The sequence below is a fragment of the Arthroderma uncinatum genome (genome assembly GCF_011692745.1).
Source record: "Arthroderma uncinatum strain CBS 119779 chromosome Unknown scaffold2, whole genome shotgun sequence".
Lineage (NCBI taxonomy): Eukaryota > Fungi > Ascomycota > Eurotiomycetes > Onygenales > Arthrodermataceae > Arthroderma > Arthroderma uncinatum.
In genome coordinates this window covers 4,135,138-4,159,357 of record NW_022983864.1, presented here as the reverse complement: position 1 = coordinate 4,159,357, position 24,220 = coordinate 4,135,138, and the positions used below count along the sequence as shown (strand labels likewise).

At 49.8% G+C, this 24,220-nt stretch overlaps 7 protein-coding genes across 7 annotated transcripts; 2 read left to right on the top strand and 5 right to left on the bottom strand.

Annotated features, from left to right (window-relative positions):
* Positions 1–777: 777 nt before the first annotated feature.
* On the bottom strand, positions 778–1,572 carry GIQ15_03237 (peptidyl-prolyl cis-trans isomerase; the record flags this gene model as incomplete). Its single annotated transcript, XM_033550654.1, has 4 exons — positions 778–964; positions 1,038–1,144; positions 1,210–1,379; positions 1,515–1,572. The coding sequence occupies 4 exons, from the start codon at positions 1,570–1,572 to the stop codon at positions 778–780; spliced, it is 522 nt and encodes a 173-aa protein (XP_033407815.1).
* Positions 1,573–2,456: 884 nt separating this feature from the next.
* On the bottom strand, positions 2,457–5,354 carry GIQ15_03236 (SpaA; the record flags this gene model as incomplete). The annotated part of the gene is made up of 3 exons (XM_033550653.1): positions 2,457–2,867; positions 2,933–4,096; positions 4,158–5,354. The coding sequence occupies 3 exons, from the start codon at positions 5,352–5,354 to the stop codon at positions 2,457–2,459; spliced, it is 2,772 nt and encodes a 923-aa protein (XP_033407814.1).
* A 1,387-nt stretch (positions 5,355–6,741) lies between these two features.
* On the bottom strand, positions 6,742–10,450 carry GIQ15_03235 (HMG-CoA reductase; the record flags this gene model as incomplete). The annotated part of the gene is made up of 3 exons (XM_033550652.1): positions 6,742–7,141; positions 7,233–9,604; positions 9,674–10,450. 3 exons carry the CDS (start codon positions 10,448–10,450, stop codon positions 6,742–6,744), a joined length of 3,549 nt encoding a protein of 1,182 aa, XP_033407813.1.
* A 3,045-nt stretch (positions 10,451–13,495) lies between these two features.
* On the top strand, positions 13,496–14,551 carry GIQ15_03234 (uncharacterized protein; the record flags this gene model as incomplete). Its single annotated transcript, XM_033550651.1, has 1 exon — positions 13,496–14,551. One exon carries the CDS (start codon positions 13,496–13,498, stop codon positions 14,549–14,551), a length of 1,056 nt encoding a protein of 351 aa, XP_033407812.1.
* A 1,013-nt stretch (positions 14,552–15,564) lies between these two features.
* Positions 15,565–17,133, bottom strand: GIQ15_03233 (monocarboxylate permease-like protein; the record flags this gene model as incomplete). Its single annotated transcript, XM_033550650.1, has 5 exons — positions 15,565–15,991; positions 16,052–16,154; positions 16,213–16,507; positions 16,574–16,779; positions 16,857–17,133. 5 exons carry the CDS (start codon positions 17,131–17,133, stop codon positions 15,565–15,567), a joined length of 1,308 nt encoding a protein of 435 aa, XP_033407811.1.
* A 2,247-nt stretch (positions 17,134–19,380) lies between these two features.
* Positions 19,381–20,970, top strand: GIQ15_03232 (putative High osmolarity glycerol pathway protein Nbp2; the record flags this gene model as incomplete). The annotated part of the gene is made up of 1 exon (XM_033550649.1): positions 19,381–20,970. One exon carries the CDS (start codon positions 19,381–19,383, stop codon positions 20,968–20,970), a length of 1,590 nt encoding a protein of 529 aa, XP_033407810.1.
* Positions 20,971–21,943: 973 nt separating this feature from the next.
* Positions 21,944–23,879, bottom strand: GIQ15_03231 (ENTH domain-containing protein c; the record flags this gene model as incomplete). The annotated part of the gene is made up of 5 exons (XM_033550648.1): positions 21,944–23,269; positions 23,350–23,431; positions 23,497–23,576; positions 23,625–23,695; positions 23,798–23,879. The coding sequence occupies 5 exons, from the start codon at positions 23,877–23,879 to the stop codon at positions 21,944–21,946; spliced, it is 1,641 nt and encodes a 546-aa protein (XP_033407809.1).
* Between the last annotated feature and the right edge of the window lie 341 nt (positions 23,880–24,220).

The window sequence follows — 24,220 nt, the reverse complement described above, 5'->3', positions numbered from 1 at the left end:
GTAAGATATTCCAATACTCACCGGGGATCCAATCAAAATCGCATATAAGCTGCACGATGAAAGTGTGCAGAGGATTTAATTCATGAACCCCAAGCCGACACTTGAGCCCTCATTGTCCATTCGGTCAATACACAGCGTCGACTCTCTACCAATTCACACCACTACTCTATTATGGACTTCTTCCCAGCTTCTACCACTGTCTCTACTCCGTACCCTATACAACATTTCCTGGCCGGAGATATGTACGTAGAGGGGCAGTCGTAGCTTTGGCGGATATTCCTTTTTCTCCATGCATGAGAAGGAGTGGCCAATTAATGCACCCAACTCCACCCCGCCGTCTGGTTTAATTTGGTCAAGTTGATGGATGGATTGAAAAAAAAAAACCAAGGAAGCCTGTACAGGGTAAAAGTAGTACAATTCAGAGCAAGTAATGCCCCTCTTTTTCAGCTATGTAAAGTGATTATGCGTTGTCTTCGTACTGAAACAGCCACCTATGAGAGTTATGTTGCAATCAAGGGCAGATACGATGATTAGCTTTTTATGAGTAAAGATGTGGATTGGCTGTCCTAATCCAGTTTCTTTCCAACATTGCAATTTGCCTCCAATCCCGTTAAGCCATATTATCTGTCTGTGTGTGGCAGAGCGATGATGAAAAGTAGAGAAAAGGACGACAAGAGCGCAAGAAAGGAACAAAGGAAAAAGGAAGGGCCATGGGTGTTTTCGTCAAAATGCAAAGGCTGTGTCTAATCGGGCGAAGAGAGGAGAGCTAGCACATCTTTACATGGCACCGCAGTCGACGATGGCGGGCTTGACGGGGGACTTGATGGTGCCGGAGGCGCTGCCCATGGCCTCGAGGGCCTTGACGATCTCCATGGATCCATCGTCGTCGACCTCGCCGAAAACGACGTGCTTTCCGTCGAGCCAGCTGGTAACGGCGGTGGTGATGAAGAATTGGGAGCCGTTGCTATGGAGATGGAAAGGGTCTGGGTTAGCCAGACGTTGTTTTTACGGACAGGACATCGTGGTGCATTGCTTACGTGTTTGGTCCAGCGTTGGCCATGGAGAGGAGACCAGGGCGGGTGTGCTTTTTGCTGAAGTTCTCGTCGGCGAACTTCTCACCGTAGATGGACTTTCCACCAGTTCCCTAGAGAAGTGATGTTAGCTTGACCCCATGAAAGAAGTAAACCAGAGAGATACGGTAAAACGTACGTTTCCACGGGTGAAGTCACCACCCTGGATCATGAAACCTGGGATGATACGGTGGAAGCCAGATCCCTTGTATCCGAATCCTGGCTTGCCGGAGCAGAGCTCGTGGAAGTTCCTGGTAGTGCGTGGGACAGCATCGTCGTAGAGAGTGAAGTTGATGCGGCCGGTCTTTGCTATAAGAGGCAGAAAACGGCCATGTCAGCGAGCTGTTCCACGAGAGGCTCCATGTACTGCCAATTGACGATGTATCACCACCCAGAAGCGTGTTGTTGTGATGGTAAACAAGAGGAGTGAGGGGCAAAACTCACAGTTGCCGGATGCGTCGGCGTACTGCACTTCGAAGTAGGCTTTGCTGTTGTTAGCCATGATGGGAGACGACTGGTGGAAAGATCTGGAGAGCTTTGGCTGAGATGCGATGGATTGCAGAGTGTGAGGCCGGCGGATGGAGGAGAGGAGAAAGGAAGAAGAGGAAGAGGAAGAGGAAGAGAAGAGAGAGCGAGGAGCAAAAGAAGCCATGGCCGCGGCGGGTTGGAAAAAAGGGCGCTAGGGGCGGGGTAGTTTTGGGAAGCTGGAGGGGTGTTTGCACTGTTTGCAAATAGCTTAGTAAGACCTTAGGTAAATAGATTAGTAAGGGATGAGTAAGATGAGAAGGATGATAAGATTAGTAAGGGATGAGTAAGGAGTTGACAGAAGAAGGTCACGCTCCTTCCTTTCTCGAGGGTTGTTCCTGCCCTTTATACCACTTAGTCACATGACTCAGGGGCTAGGGCTCCACCCGGGCGAGGCCGTCGCGCCCAAACCGGAAATTACCTTAAATAGCGCTGAAAACTTCTGCGGCCTTCCACGCCAACGCTCTACCAGTGATACGATACGAGGTCTCTGGCTCAGTGGTAACATGATATATTTTGTCCGTAGCTGACATTAAAATAGTAGGATATACGAAGTATCTATGGAGAATAAAAGTACATCCATCTCGTCACCATCACCCGTAAAGTTCTCATTGGGGAGAAAGCAAGAAAAAAAAGGGAAAAAGACAGAAGCTCGAAAGGCGTACTCCGAATAGGTGGAAGAACCGAATGTGAATATAAAACGGAAGAAGCGAAGAAGCGAGAAGGAAGACACAAGCAAGGCTATAAAACTGGGCAAGAAGGACAGGTCATTCCGTTCCATAAGTAGAATCAAAGTGGTTAAAAAGGGGCACATGAAATTAGATAAGTGGTAGAGGTAGAATAGAAGATGTGATGGAGGTGTTAACGGAAATCATCTTCCTCGTTGTTCTGGCTGGCATACTCGATCTGGTCGACACGCTGCACAAGCTCTTTCGTCTCTCGAGCTATCTGGAATGCGATGGGTGGCAGCTTGCTATTCAGTTCACGTATCACGGTGGAGTCACTCGTCTTGCCGCCTGCAGCGCCAACGTCGAGAAGGTCATCACGGTGTCGAGCAAGTATTTCTATCACGGGGACTGCACGTTCACGCAGCGCAGGGTTGGCATCGGGTTTCGACATGGCCATTTCCGTCGAGGAGACTACCTTCTCGACAGCGCCTGCAATGGTGTTGATGTGCATCTGGATAGAGGAAATGGGGTCTTCGCCTCGTATGCTGGCCACGAGGGATTGGATGGAATGGACGAGGGCGCTGGTTTGGTCTTCCAGGTGGAGCTATATTGATCGATTAGAGACGAGAGGATGATGGGACGTAGTTAACTTTTGGATGTGAAACTTACCCTGAGCTCTTCTAGCTCCTTATCAGGAGACAGACCGGGATAGCCATGTTTAGCTCCTGACAACCGGTTTCGTGACATGACGTGGGAGTTGGCCCTCGATCGTAATGACGGCGGAGAGCTGATGGCGCTGTAGATAGACTCGTTGCCGCTGAATCGGGTCAGGCTTGGAGCTACGCTGAAGTATCCAGGTGACTGCATGGGTGCGAGCTGGTCTTCGTCTCCTTCATCATCTGCAAGCTCGTCCTCTGGGGTTGGTCTAATCTTCACTTTCCGGACTAGATCGACCACTGCTGCAGTGAGGTGAGAGGCAGCTGCATCCAGAAGAGAGACGGGCGACAGGCCGTTGGAGTTGCCGAAATTCTTTGAAGCAGTGATGAGGTTGTTTGCGGTTGCTGAGACTTGTGCTTTGGCTCGGGTGCGTACTCTGAGCAATTCATCGTCGTCGTCGTGTTTGTTTCTCTTTTGGGCGTTATCGAGATCTTGTGTGATGTATCGGACAGCAAGCACAACACCCTTCATCTGTCCCAATACCATAGACGGCTCGTCGGAGCGTGCAATGCGTAACAATTCATCAATAGCCATTTGGAACTTGGTAATGTGTACATCTTTGACCAGCCCGTCAGGCTGAGTTAGGTCGTTCTCCTTTGCAATGATATTCGTGTCCGGAAGGTGTTCAGGTAATCCGATTGAGGAGGATCGAAGGTGCCGCAGTTGTGTCTTTGATTTTGCGTATCGGTTCTTCCAGTGCTTGACTTCTGCCTCTAGTCGGTCTACATCTCGTGCTAGACGTTCCTCGCGATCCCAATTCGAGTTTTGCCCGTCAGACAACGCTCTCATTTCCTGCAGGAACGCCGAGGCTTGTAACCGCACTTGTTCCGTGACTTCTTGTTGATGCTTGAGTTTGGCTTTGAGAGATTCATGCTCCCGATCAAGGTCCTCGAATCGGGTTCTCCATTCGTTTCCGTCGTCACTAGAAGCAGAAGCGTTGCCACCGACGGATCTTTCTTGACGAAGCTGATCTAGCTCCATCTCAGCACTTCTCTGCCGATCCCGAGCCTCGTCGAGCTGTGAGAGAACCGAATTGTTAAGGTTATGCGTGTTGGATAATTGCTCTTCCAGCTCTCGCTTCATCTCTTCGTATCCAGCTTTCTCCGCCTCCCATCCCTAATACCTCGTCAGTAACCTTCTCACGTAAATATAGGAGAGAACAAATATTAAGACTTACACTTGATCTATCCTTGCTTCCCCGGAGAGAGCTTATTTCCTCCTCCTTCTCCTTGTGCATCAACTCCAGCTCTTCTACCCTTTTTTGAAGCTCAGATACCTGCGCCTCAGCATCAGCAAGTTTTCTATCACGTTCTGCACCACTAGCGCTTGTCATCAGATCTCTCCTGCTATCAAGCACCTTATCTAGCGCAAAGGCATCACTTCGCCGATCATCGTCATCGTCGGCGTCATCGTCTTCCACTAGCGTACTTTTATTAGGCACAACGGTATTATTCTGGAAAGATTTTTGATAGGGTGCGTTTTCCGGAATCGCTTCGCCGTTTATGCCCAATCCTGTAGCAGACATGCCCCCGAGGGAGCCTTGTCGAGGGGGGAATCGGCCACCAGGACCAGGAGGATATCCAGGGCCTCTAGAACCCGGCGGAGGGCCACGAGATCCGTTTGGAGTGCCTGGATACCCGTAGCCTTGTCCGTTAGAGTCCGGTCGTGGGCCGCCATAACGTCCTCCCATACTGGGTGCAGGGCTCCCGCGCCTGCTCATGTCTGGACCAGCAAAGTGTGGAAACCGTCTCTCTAGCTCACAAAACACATCTGTCGCAAGGTCTTTAAACCGCTGATCCTGTAACGAGGATAGCTTCTGGCGCGCCTGATTACGTTTTTTATGATATTCTTGTCGGGGAAGTAGGTGGGGAGGAACCTCCGGCCGTGGACCTGGAGGACCTGGACGAGAAGCAGCCACGACAGCCTGTCGTCTAAGTAGTTCGTCGTAGACGTCTGTACTCAATTCGAGGAACAGGACAGGAGACAGCCGTAAAAGCTTATCTCTAGCCTTATTTGACCGTATATTCGATTCGTCTCTGGACGGACCTTGGAGGTATCTTCTCAGTACGATGTAGTGCTGGGACAGCATATCCTCCATCCTCTGTCTCCTAGCACCACTCTGGTCCGAGAGTGTGCCATTACTTTCTCTCGACCGTGACGCAATCGAGCTCGGTGGTGATGCCTTCTGTGACATTCTAGCTGGTGGGAGTGTGAGGCTGTTAGACGAGATGGAAGTCGAATCTGAAGGACCGCCATGGGATTGCGAGCCAGACGACGGTGGAGTAGGGAATGCGCTGCGGATGGAGTTCGGTGATGGGAGCGAATATTGATTTATTCCTGACCATTCGCTTCCGTCGGTCGAAACGGGAGACATGGTGACTTCGGGACGGGGAGGTACAGAACTGTTCATGAGCAGGTCGCAAGCAGTCTACCGGTCACACATGAACAGTGTAATTATGTGCGGAGAAGCAGGCGACACAGAACACGTTCTTGAACCGTTAATCCGTATCCAGAGGTTTGGCGAGAGGCCGCGAAGGGGCGGAGGAGGGCTATAACTGCGACCACCACGGAACTTGGTGCTTCTTCGATCGCAAACGACGTCGTCAAAAAAAGTTCGTTCAACGGCCGCAACGAGCTTCGAGCAACGAAGAAGAAAAAAGACGAAGAAGAGAAAAAAGAAATGAAGGATACCGCTTTGTCGTGTTTTCTTGGGTTGATCTTCTAACCTGGGCAAGACATCTCCTCTGTTAGCTGGGCTTCCCGGGAGGAGAAAAACGGCGACGGAGTAGGACAAGAGGCAGCTATATACCGTATGAGAAACCGGGAACAAATCAACCTGTACTCCCCTTTGCAGGACGGGGAAACCTGACAACAGGGAAGAAAAGAAAGGCGCACCCCCGAAAGTTGTATGTATCACGAAGCCAGCAGCCAGCCAGAGAGCGCCCAGGACGGACGAGACGCAGACGCAGATCCGGTCCTATGAAGAGCGAGACACGACAATACAGGCGTGGCAGTCAATTGCAGGAGATGCAAGGCACCGCATAGTCCGTCCTCTTGCCGTCGTGCTATCTGCCCGGCCTGTTCTCCTTTTTCGATGGAGGCGAAGGAGAGCATGGAGTTCGGGATCCTGGTTGGTTCTGGACTTTTCGCAGCGCCAATCAGACCAAAAGCTCCATGGCCTGCTTCCAAGAATAGCTGGCTAGTTCAAAAGTAAGCCGGAGCCACGATCGATCGATGATCAGGAATTATCCCTACAGACCATGCATGGATGGGTGGTGGAAACAGGGAAGCGGGAGACAAAGAGCGTGCAAGACAATCGGATATATACATGCATCGTCTGCTGTTGCGTCTGATATCGCTCAAAGCGTCTCCCTACCATTAAGGAGATCTACAAGGCCCTACGAGGCCCTACGAGGTGTACAGGATAATGGACAAGGTAATTATATCGGCTCCGTTTCTATCTAAGGATGCTGGAGAGAAGTAAGAAATATCGAAATGCAGCTAATCCATGCAAAAAGAACGAATCACAACTAACAGCTCACATCGCAAGCGAAATGAAGCTGAAGATCCGAAACCACCTGCAGAAGGGGAGGGAGAAACTCTTAAAGTGCCGAGCGGGAGAAAAGAGAAAAAAAAGGAAACCGGAAAACAAGTCAGCGTTTTATTATCTGCAAAATGCAATTAAAGAAGTGAGATTAAATAGGATTACGATTCTCATCCTCACGCCAGGCCACGGATAAAACTTGTGTGGCCTTTTAAATTCATTTACGATCGCTAACGGCCGTCATGGCAAGGTTGTTCGCAGATCTTGCTGCTCCAACAGCAGCTGAAACAGGAGTTACAGACCGTGTTGGAGGAGCTGTTGGTAGTGATGATGACGCTGGTGCTGCCGCCGCTGCGGAGCCTCTGTTGTGAGCCATGTGTGCTCGGACAAGGTGACCGGCCGCAAGGGCAGCGCAGAGACTGAGCTCGCCGGCGAGGACGGCGGCGCCTACAATTCGTGCAAGACGGCGAGCGTTGTCGCCTGGGTTGGTAGGGTGTGCGCCCCGAACGCCGAGGAGTTCGAGCATGGCTCCTTGTCCTTCAAGGATGGTGCCGCCGCCAATGGTACCGACTTCTATCGATGGCATAGAGACGCTGATGTGTAAGTTACCACCCACGCTGGAAGAGAAGGATAAATGTCAGCGGTTGGAATCAATTTAAAACATGGAGTTAGGGGTGGAAGGGATTAGGGATGAGGGATGAGGCATACTTCTTCATAATTGTGATACAGTTGCTGCTCTCAACGTTTTGGGCAGGATCCTGACCCGTGGCCAGGAACAAGGCTGTGACGATATTGGATGCATGGGCGTTGAATCCGCCGAGAGCGCCAGCCATGGCACTTCCGATAAGATTCTTGGAGATATTAAGCTCGACCAGAGAGTCAACATCACTCTTAAGAACGGACTTGACGACATTAGCTGGGATAACGGCTTCGGCAACGACAGATTTTCCTCGCCCATCAATCCAGTTAACGGCGGCAGCCTTCTTGTCAGTGCAGAAGTTTCCAGAGACGGAGATGGTCTGCATATCCTCGAATCCAGCTTCATTGGCCATAACAGACAGAGCTTTCTCGACACCTTTGGAAATCATATTCATGCCCATAGCGTCACCGGTTGTGGTCTTGAATCGAATGTACAGGTTTGTGCCAGCGAGAGCGGTCTTCATAGACTGAAGTCTTGCAAAACGACTGGTAGAGTTGAACGCGGCTTTCATGGTCGATTGGCCTTCTTCGGAATCGAGCCAGACTTTGGCTTCGCCGGCTCGGGAGACGCTGTCGAAGCTCACACAGGGACCTCGAGTCATACCGTCCGCCGTGAGAACCGTGGTAGCACCGCCACCGGCGTTGATGGCCTTGCATCCTCTGCTGGTACTAGCAACAAGAACACCTTCGGTGGTGGCCATGGGGATAAAATAGCTTTGTCCGTCAATGATCAAGGGACCAGCAACACCCATTGGGAGTGGGAGATATCCAATAACATTCTCGCAGCAGGCACCATGAACAAGAGTATAGTTCATTCCCTCATATGGCAATTTGGAAGTCTCCACGCTCGCACTGGTAGCTGCAGTCACAGGATTCCTAGCAACAATAGACCGTCGGAGCTTGACTGCTCGAGTGAATGCCTCCAGACGAGTGATGCTTTCATGTTCCATGGTTTTCTCAAGTGCGTATCCAGGGATTTTACCACGGAGCGAGAGTTCGACCAATTCTTCATCGTCAAGCGAGGTTACCATCTTATCCTTTAGCATCTGCTCACATTCTTCCAACGTTCGTGGAGTACCATCTTCCTTGATCACGGGTTTGCGCTCAACTCTGGCCGGGGCAGGAGTTGGCGTGGGCGCTTCAGATGGAGTCGATGATTGCTCTTCCTTGATGCTCCAGCGTGCAGCATTGAAAAGGTAGCCGTTAAGAATCAAACTCAAGATAAGAGCAGCAATGATCCATTTGCTAATGATTGGGTCATCGAGGGATCTGAGGATACTTTCAAGCACTCGGCCACCCACGACATCGAGAACAGGGTTGTAGTCGGTATCAAGTAGACGATCAACGTTGGCACTAGCGTAGTGAGCAGAGGGATATTCGAGCTGATATTTGATTGGTGGCAAAACGGTGACTATGGTTTCAACCTGCTGGCTCTTTGCACTGACGTAGATGACATCGAGACCGTTCTCGGCGACCTTGAACGGATCAATTGGCACGGGAGATAGAATGTTAGAGACCTTCGACAAAACTGGCATGAACAAGCCATCTTGGCGATTACGGAACGGAATGGTAGCGAGATTGAGGAGGTTGATCAGGATGAAGCCTCCAACCATAAGGAACTTGAACTTGGGAATGCTGCTAGCTCGGACCTTCTGGCCGAAGATTCCAGCACCGTTGGTCTTTGAGTTACCTCCCTTGCCGTCGAAGCTCATCTGTGGCCAATCACTGGTCGAAGCAACCTTCTCAGCCACACGGTGAGTAATTCCTTCCTCTTCTAGGGTCTTGCGGATATCCACATGGCGCTTGATACGGTTGATTTCAAGCTTTATGCATAGGATCGTGGTGTAGAAGGTGAAGAGGAGAATGCAGTCGAAGAACAGAATCCAGGCAGCCAGGAAGCAGAACTGTCGTAGACCACCCTGGATGCCCGAGGCAGCGCCGGCAACAAGAATGGCAATTTCAATCAGGTAGTCTCGGACGATTTCGAATCCGGTGGCTTCCACGGCTTGTTGAATGGCATCTTGAATAGATCGTACTGGCGTAGCAGGCTTAGTAGAGCCGTTGGCAGTCACAGTGTTGGCTCCTGGTTGTTGGTGGCTACGTTCGAGCACGGCCTTGGTGAGGATGATAGGCTTCTCAAATCCGATAGTAACGACAAGGAACGGCAGACCCTCAGAGAGCAAGACCATGTTAATTGGAACACCGAGGGCGGTGGTCACCAGCAGACCGAAGAGGAAAGCAAAGCCTCCAGAGATGAGGACAGTTGCAGCCAGCCAAGACCTCGATCCGAGACGTCGTAGGGATAGGAACAGTGATACAAAGGTTAGATGCATGGAGATATATCCAAGCACCATGATAATGATGTCGATGGTTTCCGCATGCTATTATCGCGTCAGCTATACCGTGCTACCTATTACAGGCCAAAAAAAGAACGTCGAGATGAAAAATACCTTGATCAAGTCCACAAACGAGTTCCATCCATCAGTGAACCAGTTCTGTATGGCAACGTTAGAACCCGAGACCGAGCTGCGCGCAGCCTTCATTATCCATTTCTTCTGTTCAATTCCCTCTGGATCATTGGTCGAATCCGGCATCTCCTGCACCGATCTGAGGAAATACGGCACTTCATCGTACGGAAGCGAGTAGGCCAGGTGCGTATCTTGTGATATGGGCGTAAGTAGATTGGGCGTGTATGGAATGAGTTTGGCAGAGCTATTGGCAGGCAGTGGCACATTCTCTGCAAGGGGAGGTGACTGCGGCGACCCAGAGGATGAATGCGGGAACACGAAGGTCGCAATGGCAAGATGCTGTGACACCTGCTCAGCGGTGAATCGAATGTTAGCAGTTGAGCTCTCCAACGAGGATGAAGAATTGGTGAAAGTGCGTACCTTTCTGGTATCGGCCTGAACGGAATCGTCCACCTGCCATCTCCATTGCGTGTCCGGTCCAAGATGTAAATTCCTCCCTCCGCCTACCAGTGAAGCTACGTCGACCTGTCCGGCGCCGTCATTCGCCTTGCGCGACTCGACCAGGCTGCCGTCTAAAAGACCAACGTAGGTCGTGCTCGCGAGCAATGCTATGGCCACTATCGTGTGTATGGGATGTCTGCAAGCTCTTAGCGAGAGGGACTGCAGCACACTCGTCACCTGTCGATTGAGCCATCCAGCCTCTGCGGCATCGTCGGAGTTCTCGCGAAACCGGCGAGGAATAAGCGAAGATCCCCTCATGATAATCTATCTTCGATCTCAGTGCATAACCTGTAGTGTGCGTTCTCTGGCCGTCTGATCTCGTCGGGTCTCGCCCTGGTGAAGGATGCTGCTGGAGGATGCTGCTCGTCTATCGAGGAATTCAGGAATTGAGCGGTGGAGCAGGGAGAGATAACGGATTGAATGTCGTAATTAAACCGCCTGCTGACCCCAGCAAAAGTATGAAACCTAGGAGAGCTTGAGGCTGGAGATAGATGAAGCGGTCAGCTTGGCCTCGAGATAGACAGCTTAAGGGGGGGGGGGAAATAGATGGCTGAGCACCCAGATGTACGAGGCAGCCTACTTACAATTTTCCTGCTTCCCACTCAGCAGGGAAGAAGGGATGAAGAGAGGAGGGAGATGCAAGCTGAAGGCTATGCCACCATCTGTGGAGATTTAACGACGGACGAGGATCACTGCAGGGAAGGCCTGAATCCGAATTTCCAGTTTGGCGGTGCGGCCTGATCGAGTTCGTCGGCTTTTAAGGAGTTCCCTATACACTGCTGCGATTGTTCTATATACAGGGAGGTACGGAGCAGCGATAACTAATATATTCCCGACGCGCGACTACTACGACATAGTCTACCAATCCCAAGCCCCTTTCTTTCTCTTCCCTCCTTTTTTTCCTTCTCTCACTCTTTTTTTTTCTCCTCAACCCAAACTTTTTTCTGCCCCAAAATTTAGAGCGCCACGGATAGCACGTGACCTGGGTTTTTCGGCGGATTTTGAGCTGGAAGATACTTACACGAGCATTATTGTATGTATTTAGAGAGTGTATCTTATCGAGAGGGGGTGGGCTGGGGGTTAACGAGGCTGGCTGCATGTACGGCGTTGGGTCGGTGACGATGCCGTGGACGACGCCGTGGATGACGGAGGGTCAGGCTGGCTGTCTGCTGGCCGGTGAACGACTGGCGATAGGACGAGCTCATAGATGGTGATGGCATCTATATCATCATCTTAAGGCGTAGGGATGGAGGTAGAGTTGCGCTTGATGCAAGTCCTTTGTTCCCCGGGGCTCGCTTTCGTACAACGGCCGCATCAGGACCACTCCAGCCTGGTACTATTGTCCTATTGTTCTATATTGTCCTCGTTAGCCCGTCGCCTTATAGACACTGGAGAGTCATGGGAGAATCATTGGAGACTCACTTGTTAGCTTCCTACCCCGCGGTCCGTACACTGGCCTGTACGTGTCTAGTGTGGACTCTGAGATGCAAGCAGCAAACAGTGGGGTTGAAGACAGAAGTATGGGATAAGATCTATCACACGGAAAAGTGAGCCGGCTGCAGAAGCCACCGGAGATGCAAAGTAGCGCTGATAGGGCGTTGACTGGAGGGTCTTTGCCCTTGTAGAGAGATGCTGGACGAGCATGTTTCGACAGAGATAAAACATAACCGGCGGGACATATCCATAATCATGCTAAGAATAAACAGGACATATATCCATAATCATGCTAAGAATAAACATGTAGCCGCCTAACATGCCATGGGTCAGCTTGCTCCCTGTCTTAAGAAATGAAAGGATACACGGCGCTTACTTCTCAAAGTACGACAAGTACATCAAGTATATTCAACAGGAATAATAGAATAACACGGCGATGTGTAGATTCTGAGCAGCGAGACTGACCTTATAAACTCCTCTCTTCTCTTCATCATCTTTATCTCAGTCTCGTAAGTCTTCTCATCTTCTTCTCATCGTCTTCTTCTCATAGTCGTAAGTATCGCCTGGATGCGCATAGAGAAACGTCAGCCAACCAGAGGCCACGCCAAGCCAACATCTGCGACTTTCGACTTTCTCCGGTTTCAACTTCAACTTCACTTTTCGACTTCGACCTCGACTTCACCTTCAACCTGGTCGACCTGGTCGACCTGGTCAACCTGCAAGCGCCGGCCTACCGTTGCAGTGACAGCTGCAGTAGCATCGACAGTCATAGCCTGCTCTTCCGGCACTTGGCCTGGTCAGACGACCATACATGTTCCATTGAACTCTCTATACCCTAGGTCCACGGATCAGAACATCCAGGGCCTCCCCTCCCATGGTAGTCTCTCTCCAGGACGTTCCGGCCGGATGCTCAAATATGCTGGTTACCGGCAAGTTGGGGTTGAAACATGCCGTGGGCGTATGTCAGGAAGAGGCCGCGCTTACCTGCTTCATTGGCCTGTGTTGCTCCTTGGTCCACGGTCTGGTGCAGAGGTAGATGATACCCATCTACTGCCGTCCCGTTGCCGCCGGCATACAGTATATATATAGAGAACACTGTTGTTTTCCTTTTCTTATTCCCGTGAATAGGTTCTTGCATATTTCTCTTCTATTGAATAGTCAGTGGTGTTGCTGGTCAACATTCTTATTCGGCCATTCACCCTCTATCATTGATATCCATGACAAAGTCTATGACTATATAACACTCCTTGGCTCTGCATAACAGACTTCCTTCCCTTCTCAAACTAACGTTTACCTTCCACGGCTCTGTTTTCCGACTCGCTACCAGAGACTCAACCCCTTTCCGCCCGCCTACTTCCGCCCGCCCAACCTCCATCTAAGGAACCACTCTATATAGACGGAGTTTGTCGACCTGAACCACGGACGTCAACTCATTTCTGTTACATTCGACCATAAACCCTTCTTTCTCCCAAAGGCTCCCACGTCTCTCCCACGTCTCCCGCGTCTGTCTCACGTCATAGACCCTTTGTTCCCTAACAGGCCGGTCCGAACGGGCAAAGAATCCTGGATCTGACGCCATCGTCCTCCTCTTGCACCGATTTTACCCAAGGCCGTTTGCCCCCCAAAATCGTACTCGCTGCGGCTATAAGTTGAAGGCCATCGCCCACTTTTCTCCTTCTTTTTTTCTTTTCTTCTTCATCACAAGTTCCATCTGCTCGAGAAACTGCCTACTTACCGTGCACCACAAAGTAAACTTGAACAACTTCTGTTCCATGATCTGTTCCATCTTCTATTCAGGCCAACACCTAATATATTCAAACATCTTCTATCCACTCTCCACTCAGGCTATATACTATTATATCCTTCAAGATGCGGTTCACAATTACTTCCGTCGTGGCTGCAACTTGCTTGGCCGCCTTGGCTGAGTGCCATAGCTGGGTTGAAGAGTTGAACGTCGCTACGAACGGGTCGTTCGTTGGGAAAAAGGGCTACATTCGTGGCCATGTTGCTCGAACGGGATCTGGATTCAATGACATGATGATGACACATCGACTTCCTCCTGAGGACCGCCCTGTCGACGTTGGGATGCAACCCAGCGACTTTATGTGCATGCCGTCTCAGCGCCGTCAACGCCAATCCGGTGGTTTCCCCATGCTCGAGGCAGCGCCCGGCGATATTGTTGCCTTGATGTTACAGGAAAACGGACACGTGACCCTCCCAGATACCCAGCCCGGCAAACCAGAGAATCGTGGAACAGTATACATCTACGGCACTCAAGATCCTCGCCAAGATGAAAAGTTCCTCGACGTCCACGGGGTATGGGGTGCGGGCGGATCCGGAGGTGACGGCCGTGGTCGTCTCCTCGCGAGTCAAGATTTCGATGACGGCCGATGTTACCAAGTTAACGGTGACAAAATCTCCCAGAGTCGGCAACAGCAATACCCCCACGAGCCGGATGAGCTCACGGGAGCCGACCTCGCTTGTCAGCACTACTTCCCGGTACCAAAGGACATCAAGCAAGGCTCGATCTTGACCGGATACTGGGTCTGGATCTGGCCAACCGCGGCTGGGATCGATCCTAACCTCCCCAACGGCAAGGATGAGATTTACACGTCGTGTTTCGATATCAAAATCGTCGCCTCTGGAGGCTACAACGGAACAAACTCAACAAACGGTACCTCCGGAAAGCATTCCTCCGGAGCTCCGCCGTTGAACCGCATGCCAATCGCCTCTCTGCTTGCAAACCTCAAGAATTCGTCAGGCACCGGTCATTCTGACGTCAGTGACGGAACCAAATCTGGTTCCAAGCCTCCCGCCAAAGGTTCCATCGTCCATACGCCAAGAGCTGCAACCACGGCAACATGGGAGACAAAGACAAGGACCTCTCCCTACGAACCGACTCATCACTACCTTGGAGAGTCGTAGTGACGTGATTGAAAAAGTGTTTCCTGTACTTTTTTCTTTTTGCCTTTTTCCTTTTGCCCTTTTCCTTTTGCCCTTTTCCTTTTGCCTTTTTTCTTCTGCCTTTTTCCTTTTCCTTTTCCTTTTCCTTTTCCTTTTCCTTTTCCTTTTCCTTTTCCTTTTCCTTGTTACCTTTTTCCTCTTTTCCTTTTTCCTTTTCTCCCTACAAAATGATAATAAAATGTATACATCACTTTTGACGAAGTGGTGTTCTGGCAAAAATATGGAGTTCTAGGTAGGCGGGCGTTTTGCGGTCTGAAGTTACTGGTTGCTTGCTGCTATTGTTGCTGCTGTTGTTGTTGCTGCTGTTGTTGTTGCTGCTGTTGTTGTTGCTGCTGTTGTTGTTGCTGCTGTTGTTGTTGCTGCTGTTGTTGTTGCTGCTGTTGTTGTTGCTGCTGTTGTTGTTGCTGCTGTTGTTGTTGCTGCTGCTGTTGCTGCTGCTATCGTTGTTGCTGCTGCCGTTATTACTGCCGTTGCTACTGCTATCGTTGCTGCCGTTGCTGCTGCTATCGTTGTTGTTGCTGTTATCGTTGTTGCTGTCGTTTTTGTGTTTCGGCGTTCCTCCAACTTGATACCCTCAGTAGCTGTCTTTGGTGGAAAGAATGTTGCTGGAGGGATATTTGTACGTCAAAAGTAACAGCTACTCCAAAAAAATAGATATTTCCTAGTAAATCAATACATTTTCCTAGTTAAAGCAGTGCTCCCCGCTAGTTGTAGGTTCGAATTTGCAGGTGTAGGCGTATCTCTCCATATGCCGATTTCCCACCTCCCCTTCTCTAAGTCTAAGGCCAGTTCCATTTTTTATCCCAAATGTCAGTCCTAATGTTAATTCCCATATCATCGTCATCGTTATTGCTAAAAACTGCCTTCTATCGCTAACTTGCAGTAAAATCTAATGCATCTATCGCTGTCTCCGGTTCTATTTCTATCTCCGGCTTCATCCCCGTCTATATCTCTTTCCCTCGTTTCCTGCTCTCCTAAACCTTAGCCATCTTCATACCGCCTAAGATGATTCTAGCAAGGACAAAGAATCCAGTGCCGATAGTGCAGTTAACCCCGGCAAACACCATCATGTAGCGCAGAGAACCACCGCTCGCCTCAATAATCTGGCCACCAATTGGTGATCCACTCAGACCAGCCAACGATCCGATGGCAAATGCCAATCCGGTCCGAATACCTATCTCCTTAATGGGGGATACCTGGGCAACGAGAGCTGGAGTAAGCCCGACTCCCGACCCTGATGAGATTCCGAAGAACACTGCAAAAAGAATCATAGCTAGGTTATCCGAGGCAATCATCCAGAGCCCGAGGATAAGAGTTGTCGTCAAAGTACACATCATGATCATGATGTTAAATCGTCCAACCTTGTCGGCGATGATATTGGGTATAGTGCGTCCAAGAATACTATATTAACGACTCCCATTAGAGACTCAAAGTCAACAGCAGAAAATCGAGAGTGCTTACCTAGCAGCATTAAGAATAGGAACCATATAGTTGGCTAAATTCTGAGACATCCCCTCCTTACGAGCTGCAACGACAATGTATGTCACGGGGAGAAACATACCCCCTAAACAAAAGTATTATTGAACTGATCAAAGGCTAGGATCCATCAAGCGAAAACTTACAGTAGTAGAAGAAGATAGCGGCTGATAGCGCCAAGAATGCAGGCTCCTTCATCGGTTGGGTCATATCAGCCAATTTCCAGGGCCGTTTCGACGGCGGCAAGCGCGATTTAAGTGTAAAATTGGTAAAGATAAGCAAACAGAGGATGAGAAAGGCGCAGGCACGCATTGTCCAGCCAAAGCCCCATTTAGGAATTAGACGTATGACCATTATGGGAAAAATAACGCCACCAAGGGAAGACCCTGCGACGACTGGTCCCAGGGCGGCAGCTCGTCGTTGAAAGAACCAAGTTGCAACCTAAGAGTATTTCAAGATTAGAATCGAATGTACCACTCGGGCATGAGATAGACCAATATAACTCACACATGTAACCGATGGGTAGAACACCATTGATGCTCCGAGCCCTGAGCAAACCGCTTGGCTAAGCAAAAGGCCAGCGTATGTATCCATGAAATTTGCAAGCATCAAGCCACCAACGTGGAGAGCGGTTCCAACCATAAGCAGGTATGAATGACCCCAATTATCAAAAATTGTACCAAAGAATGGGCCACAAAACAACATGAAGAAAACTTGGGTCAAGTCAGTGGGAACAGAACAGAAAGATGGCAAAACAGCTCAAAGGGACAGTAGAGAAGGAGAAACAAACCTTGGAGCGAGGAAATCCATGCAACCTCTGACTCGGTGTATGCCTTTAGCTGATGTGTGTGATAATAGCTTTGAAAAATTCCCACACAATTAACCCAGCCGAAAGATACAAACAGGCTGGCAGATGCACCGGCGACAGTTAGCCAGGCGACTGCCCCGCCTTCAGGGTAACTGTCCTCTAAGTCTTTCCATGGGCTTGTTTCGCTTGTAGGGCTCACTTGCTCTATGTCGTCGGTCAAGTAGCCTTTCAGGTCGCCAGCCTTGGATTTATTGTCCATTTTGACCAGGTAAGAAGCAAGCCGAAGGGTAGTTCTAGTATGAGCAGGATGGTTCTCGATATATAGAGGGTGTGGTGCTTCAGCTTGAAACTGAACAACCGAAGGTTACAAGGAGCCTGGGTAGCTAGGTAGGTTGTAGAAAGAGAAATATGAGGCCTGGACCCGAGGCCTATATGTTGAGGTAAGATAAGAAATCCCACTTCACTAAGCTATTATTTAATAGCTAGGCTTATAGTCACTTTGAAAGTGAGTGACTGTAAGGGCAAAGCTGTGGCTTGAGGTGGTAGTTAATGATATTTGAGATCTCACTTGCTATAAGTCCGCAAGGCTATCAACACATATCTAGAACGAAGGAGAGACAAGGACTCTCGAGTACGCTTTCAACAGACTACTTGTAAAGCACAAGTAGCAAAACATGTAAAATGCCATCAGAATGGCGGTTCATTCAGGTGCTCTAGACAAACGAAAGACACCTCTCTATGAAAGGATTTGATATGATCGTCGTAGCCGATGTCATTGATGCCAGTGAGTGGAGACATATGATGTTTATTTATCATTCAGGATTATTGACGCCGGTTGCTGCTGGCATGGAACAAACGAGACGGGGCTTAAATTCAACAAGCCTACCGGCATCCTGTATATGCGGGGAAATACGGCGCAATTTCACGACAAAGAACCCCCACGCGCCACTGGATGGGTACTGGACTGCTAGGGTAGACGGTCCCGAGAAATCACCATTAGAAACAAAAGGAGGAGCCAGAGGTGATTATTCTCCACTATGATCAGGGTTGAGTATATCTCAGGGGGTAGATCGTAGCGATTGGAGTGTTGATGGAGAAAGCTTGACTTTCTACTATATAATTCAAGGGAATGCTGTGATGTCATCGTGGCCATCCTGGGGAAGTAGTGATTCAATTGCGGACCTCGAAGCAATTAAAGCACCCTACACTGGTCCAGCTTGTTGAAGCAGCAACATGTCCGTTTGTAACGCCCGAGGAACTGGAGATTGTCGCAGTTCCTTTGGCACATCTAGCAAACGCGCAGTTCGACGGCTGCCCGCGAAGACAGTCTTTCACATTTTCCCACCAGGACTCGCCTCCCTGCACGCCGTAGAGAAGACAGACAGCATCTCCCCGCCATCCAGCCGTCGTATGTCTGCGATCCTTCATTGTCGAAGCCGTCGAAGTTGTTGATGAAGCGACGTCGCGATTGAGATATTAAGCATAAGGTCATGTGACCATGAGCCTCTTTTCCCTCGTCCGCTTTTGGACATTCCAACTTCATCGTTTGATCGAGATATCTCTGTGTCTGCTCTTCACCCTCGTCCTCATCTCGCGTGGCCGTTTACCTCGTTTCGTCAGGCTCCCCCGGCTGCTATGCCTTGACACAGGTCCTCTCTCGGCCCTGATTACTGAAAAGTCGCCTTGAAACGGTTTCGAGTTGGCGCTATAAATAGAACTACCTATCATTTTGCTTCCCTAGTCGAGTTTTCTTTTTCCCTCCCCAAGCCCCTGGTCCACCACGAAATCCTGTGGGACACCTGTGGAATTTCGGCCTAGCTGTTGTTTGGTCAATTACGACCCTGGTGTGTTTCATCATAAACTCAACCATACCGATTTTGGTACCTTCCCACGTCGATTTTCCATCGCCTGCCAGACACCATTAGCACCGTCAAGCCCGCCCATGACAGCCTCGCTCTCACCCTGAAGACAGATCGAGAGCTTCTTCCATAGCCAGACGTGTCAACTTTGCCCGCATATGCGTCTGTTGGTGGCCACTTTTTCTCTTAGCCTTCTAACTACTGAGCTGAAAGGTCACAATACGCAAACGACTCAGCGGCACATTGGCGGCTAAATCTGTTGCGACCTGCTGCGGGCCCAGTGGCATTTTTATCTGTTCCTGGTCTCATAACCACAGCATGTTTGGTATACTTGAGAGCTGATTTTCTTGCCTTGACTGATTTATTAAACTGTGCCTGAGGAAGACAGCCGCCTCTCGTTTTCCCCCGCCTTATCGAGGTAGACCCCCTCTGACCTCATATCGACGCGATATTAATCTGGCAACGGAGCTGCCTGAACCGCCATTCGAATCTGCTATCCTCAACAGCAACCTCGACCCTGCCGATTCGCAAGTGACAAGGCAAACGCGAACCCGATATAAGCCTGCGCCCGCTTGCGCCTAATTCCTGTCATACCAGATAGAAGTCGTTTGTGGTATCATTGGTTTGAGGGTTCACAACAACGGCATATGATGGCGACTGCGATGGCATCGTCACAGTCGCCGCCTCAGTTTGATACCTCCACTCCGCCTCCGATCTCAGCGCGAGCCTCACTAGCATCCTCCACTACCAAACGATCGAGCCTCCAAAGACCTTCGTCATATGCAAAGAACCGACTATCTGTTCACTCCAACAAGTCGAATTCTCAAAATCGCTCGCGCCCTACCTCTACGATCTCTAATACTTTTTCCGTCTACCAGTCAAGCCTTCCCTACGCCATAGTTCGGGACTTTGCCTATCCACCGAGTCACCCGCTTCACTATGGCGCGCCTCCCAAGGATTCGGGTATTTCCACGCCCGTCCACGAATCTCGGAGGATTTCAGATGCGCCCTTGTCCTCACTGGACGCCACCCGCTCTCACTGGCCCGCCCCGAACTGGGACCCGGGTACGATGTATAGCCAGCAACAACTTCCTCCGATAGCATTTGGGGACGGACCCCCTTATAGCGAAGACGAGGATTTACATAGTCCGGTTGTGACAACTTCGCGGCATCGAAAGAATAAATCCGGTCACTCTAGCGAGAGTAGGCCCGGCTCACGCAGACGCAAAGGCTCCGGCTTCGGGGTTGACGCCGACAACGCTATCGATGCGGAAAGGGGTGTTTTGATTGGGGTGAACGGCGATGGCAGCGAAACATATTATGTGAGGGACGACGACGCGGACGAGGATGGACCAGGAGGGGAATACGTGACCTACCCGGCAGGGGATAGCAGGCGTTCATATCACCCTGGTTTCGGTGACCAGGGTGCAGTGGGAGGTTCGGGACTCGGTAATTCACTTCATAACCACGGATCTTACGATCGAGATTTCGAACTAGCTTCTGATGATGATATATCAGATGATGACGCGTGGCATGACCCCTCGAGGTACTCGCGGGACTACCAGTTTACAATTGTCTCACCGGACGAGGAGATGCACGGAAAAGCTGTAGCACTCTTCGATTTCACTCGTGAGCATGAAAACGAGCTGCCTTTGAAAGAAGGCCAGGTAATTCTAGTTTCTTATCGCCACGGACAAGGGTGGCTTGTTGCCGAAGACCCAAGGACGGGAGAGAGTGGACTAGTTCCAGAGGAATTCGTACGCCTTGTTAGAGATATCGAAGGTGGACTAAATTCCTTGAATGGTGATTTGAACATGGTCGACGCGAACCTCGCCGGAAGCGAAACCGAGCAAACCCCGACTGCAACTACTCTTCCAACCTCACAGCTGAACGATGCCCATATTAGTGGTACAACTGACGAAGGCGAGGCACAAGCAAACACCCATGCTGACATCGAGGTAACAGATAGTGGCACACAGGAAATGGACACTTCAGCCGCCCAAATCAAAGAGACGGAGAAAGACAAAGCCAGGGAAAAGCATCCGCCGATAGTATCTACCTTTTCAACAAGCAGTCGTGACTTAAACCCCTATCCCCCTCACCTACTCAGCGGACATCAGCATAGCAGATCCATGCCTCCTCCTATTGAGCATTCTGAAGCTCAGCTAGCTCGTTCCGCCTCCGGGGCAGCGAAACGGACAAAAAGTGTCTCTAAGCGAGCCTCCGAATCCACTTAGCAATCTACTTTCAAAGAAGTTGATTCTCTCTCTTCGTCATGACTTTTCTTCTCTAAACGAATAAATGAGATACCTGGCGTACATCATGAGAATAAGGGCCAACTAGTTTCATTTATTTACTCTACTCCCTCTTCCCCTACATTTCCAAAAAATTGTGGAAGCTTATCTGGTCGACACGATTCCAAACATGACTCTCACATAATATGTTCTTCTTCAATTCTTCTTCGTGATAACCCCGAATAGGCTGTCTGCGACGGTACTAATGTGGCTGATGTGTGTGGGCCTTGGTTTATTGTTTTCACTCCTGTGCTCGAGTTTTGCTGCTCGTTATTAGCCCACCTCATTTCCCCTTTAGGTTTTTGTCTTCTACTACCTTTTTTCCATCTTAATGTTCTCTTTACTTTTTTTACATGTTGGGTGTATCCTCACGACATGCATAAAATCGTGTGGCTAGGCTAAAGGGAGGGTTTGGACTATAAATGAATGAATACAAATAAGCATATATAAATATATCGTCTATACGTCTAGATTGATTCTCTCAGTATCTTCAAGCCGCCGACGGTGATATTTTTTTCCCAAGTAGTTTATATTATGCGGCTATATCAAGTATAACTATGAGCTGATGCCAAAGGGTGGAGGAAAGATTAGTCAAACCTCAAGAACCCTTTATTTCTGAGCCCGGCTGATCATTTGGTGTATTTTTAAATAAGAGACAGGGGTTGAGCCTTGCATATTTCATCTTTATCATAGCCATAATTACATGAGAACTTAAAGCCAGCTCGAAGGAGTCAAGGGGAATATTTAGCATGAACCAGAAAGGGGCAAAGCAAACAAATCGATACCAAGGCAGACGGAACGGAACAATTTTGTCTGTACGCAATATTCCTGAAGGCATGCAATGGATGAATGCTATCCAAAGCATATTTACTATATCATGGGTTTCGTTAAGCAAAACCGCAATTCCGAAAGCTGTTTAACCCAGGAGATCATCTAGTGCACTCCCCCCGCTAGGCTTATTCTGCTGCTGGGAGCTGGGACTTCCACCAAAGCTTTGAGGGGACCCATTGGAGCTGGGTGCCCCCCATATGCCAGCGCTGGCCTTCTCCTTAGCCATGCTGGCGAGGTTTGGCCCCTTACTCTGAGTTTGAGTTGTTGACTTGATACCAGCACTGGCACTAGCGGAGGACCATAGGCTCCCGAAAGCATCGCCACCCGATTTCGAGGAGCTTGCAGTTGGGGATTTGATGGTGGATTTCGTCGAAGGTTCCGAAGGCTTTGATTGAGGGATGGGGACGGATGTGAAATAGTTTGGCTGTGAGGCTTGGTAGCTAGTTGGCTTAGGCGGCTGGGACTGGGTAGATGGTGAAAGTGGTCCCATGTTTGAGCCCTGAGATATAGTACTTGCAACAGATGGTGTCTGAGGGGTAGATCTGAAGCCAGCCAGTCCGTTAAGACTTGCACCTTGGGCGGCTGAAATGGGCTTTGGAGCAGCGAATTGGGTTTGACCTGGTGCGCCAGGGGGAACAATTGAGCCAAATTTGGATTGTATAGTCGTGCTAGTAGCAGGCGTGGCAGGGCTAGCCGATTGGAAGTCGTCAAAGTCATCATCATCCATGCTTTGGGGTGTAAGCTCCGTCAAGGCACTTGTACCGGCAGGTTTGGTTATAGAGGATGGTGCTTTTGCTGGAGGAGCTGCAGCTGGAGGCGCCGGTGCTGGTTCGTCATCATCACCAAAGGAGACCAAGTCTGGGGTTGGGGCCTTTGGAGGAGCCGCTTTTTTCGATTCTGCTCGGGATGACGATGGTTCAGGTCGGCGGGAGGGTACCGAATATCCACTGCTTTCACCCTCATCATACTCCTCAAATCGGTTGGATCTCCTACCAGCTTCCTGGAATTCGCTAGTATTTCCATTGAACCCGCCTCCATCGCCGTACACTCCTCCGCTGAAACCTCCGTAGTGTGTGTCTTCGCTGCCAAATCCGCCATAGCGAGAGCTACCAGCCGCTCCGCCGGAGAATCCACCAGACGACATCCCTCCTACGCCTATTCCTCCTTCGAATCCACCAAATTTATTCCTATTCGCCTTCGCTTTCTTTCTTTCAGAACGAATCATCTCAACATCACCCAGCAATTTAGCAAGTTCTTGAGAGCGGTTGCGAATGTTTATTCCTTGATCCTTGCCGTTAGGGTCGATGTAATGGAATTGGCGAAGCATGCGCAAAAGGGATATGTGAGATCGTGCGTCATCAACAACTCGTTCTGAGCCGTTTTTAATTAGGAATTCAAGCAGTTGCAAAGCCTAAACAAATAATACAGCCTGTTAGAAAAATATTTGATAAATTTGTCATGATAAACCAAAAGGGCGGAGAAACTCAGTACCTTATATATCTGCCGCCACTCTTCCGCAGTCTTCTCCGTAAAGCGTTTATAGATCATTGGCATTATCTCGTTGAGCAGCTGGCTGAAGAAACCGGATAGTTAGCCAGGGAGTTCATAGGAAGAATACAATAAGTATAGGCAACGAACTAGCTGTGTGTCCCATTTGCAATCTCCTGCATGAGAGTTGAAGATGCTCCCCACGGTTCATTGTTTGTAGCTTCTCGGACCTGTAAAAACAAGAGAAATAGACCATTAGCTGGTGAACACGCCCATACATAAGTTCCGACAATAAACTGCGGATGAGGGGTACCAACCTTTGCTTCCATCTCGGTGTAGTTCATCATAGCTAAATAGATAAGAGAAGCCATATATCAATACCAGAATAACTTATGAATTTGACCCTTCATAGATCCAGACAGAGAGTCAAAGTCTCATCCAGTTTACTCACCATTTTGCACCTTGCGGACGCTCGCCTTGATGTCATACAGACTCAGGTTGCTAACCTGGTCCTTCAACGAATTGAGGTCCATGACGAGCGTGTTTATCCGGGTTTGAGTAGGTTTCGGTCAGGTTGGCCCCAGGGTAAGATGGTTGAAGAGCTGTATCTTAATTGCGTTCGCTGAGCAGTAAGTGATTGCTCTGTCTGACCAGAATGCGGAGTTGGTTAAAGGCAGAGAGGCACTCGATGGATTCGACGGCAGGAAGTCGCAAGAGCCGGTGTATCCCCGCGAACAGTCGCTAATAACGAGGACGAAATCGCCCAAAGGTTCTATGCTGAAGGATATCGGCGACGAAAGGGTTTTCTTCTCGAGGGGCTGATGGGTTGCGGGTGATGCTAAAGAACAGGGAGGTTTTTGGTGTTTTGGTGCTT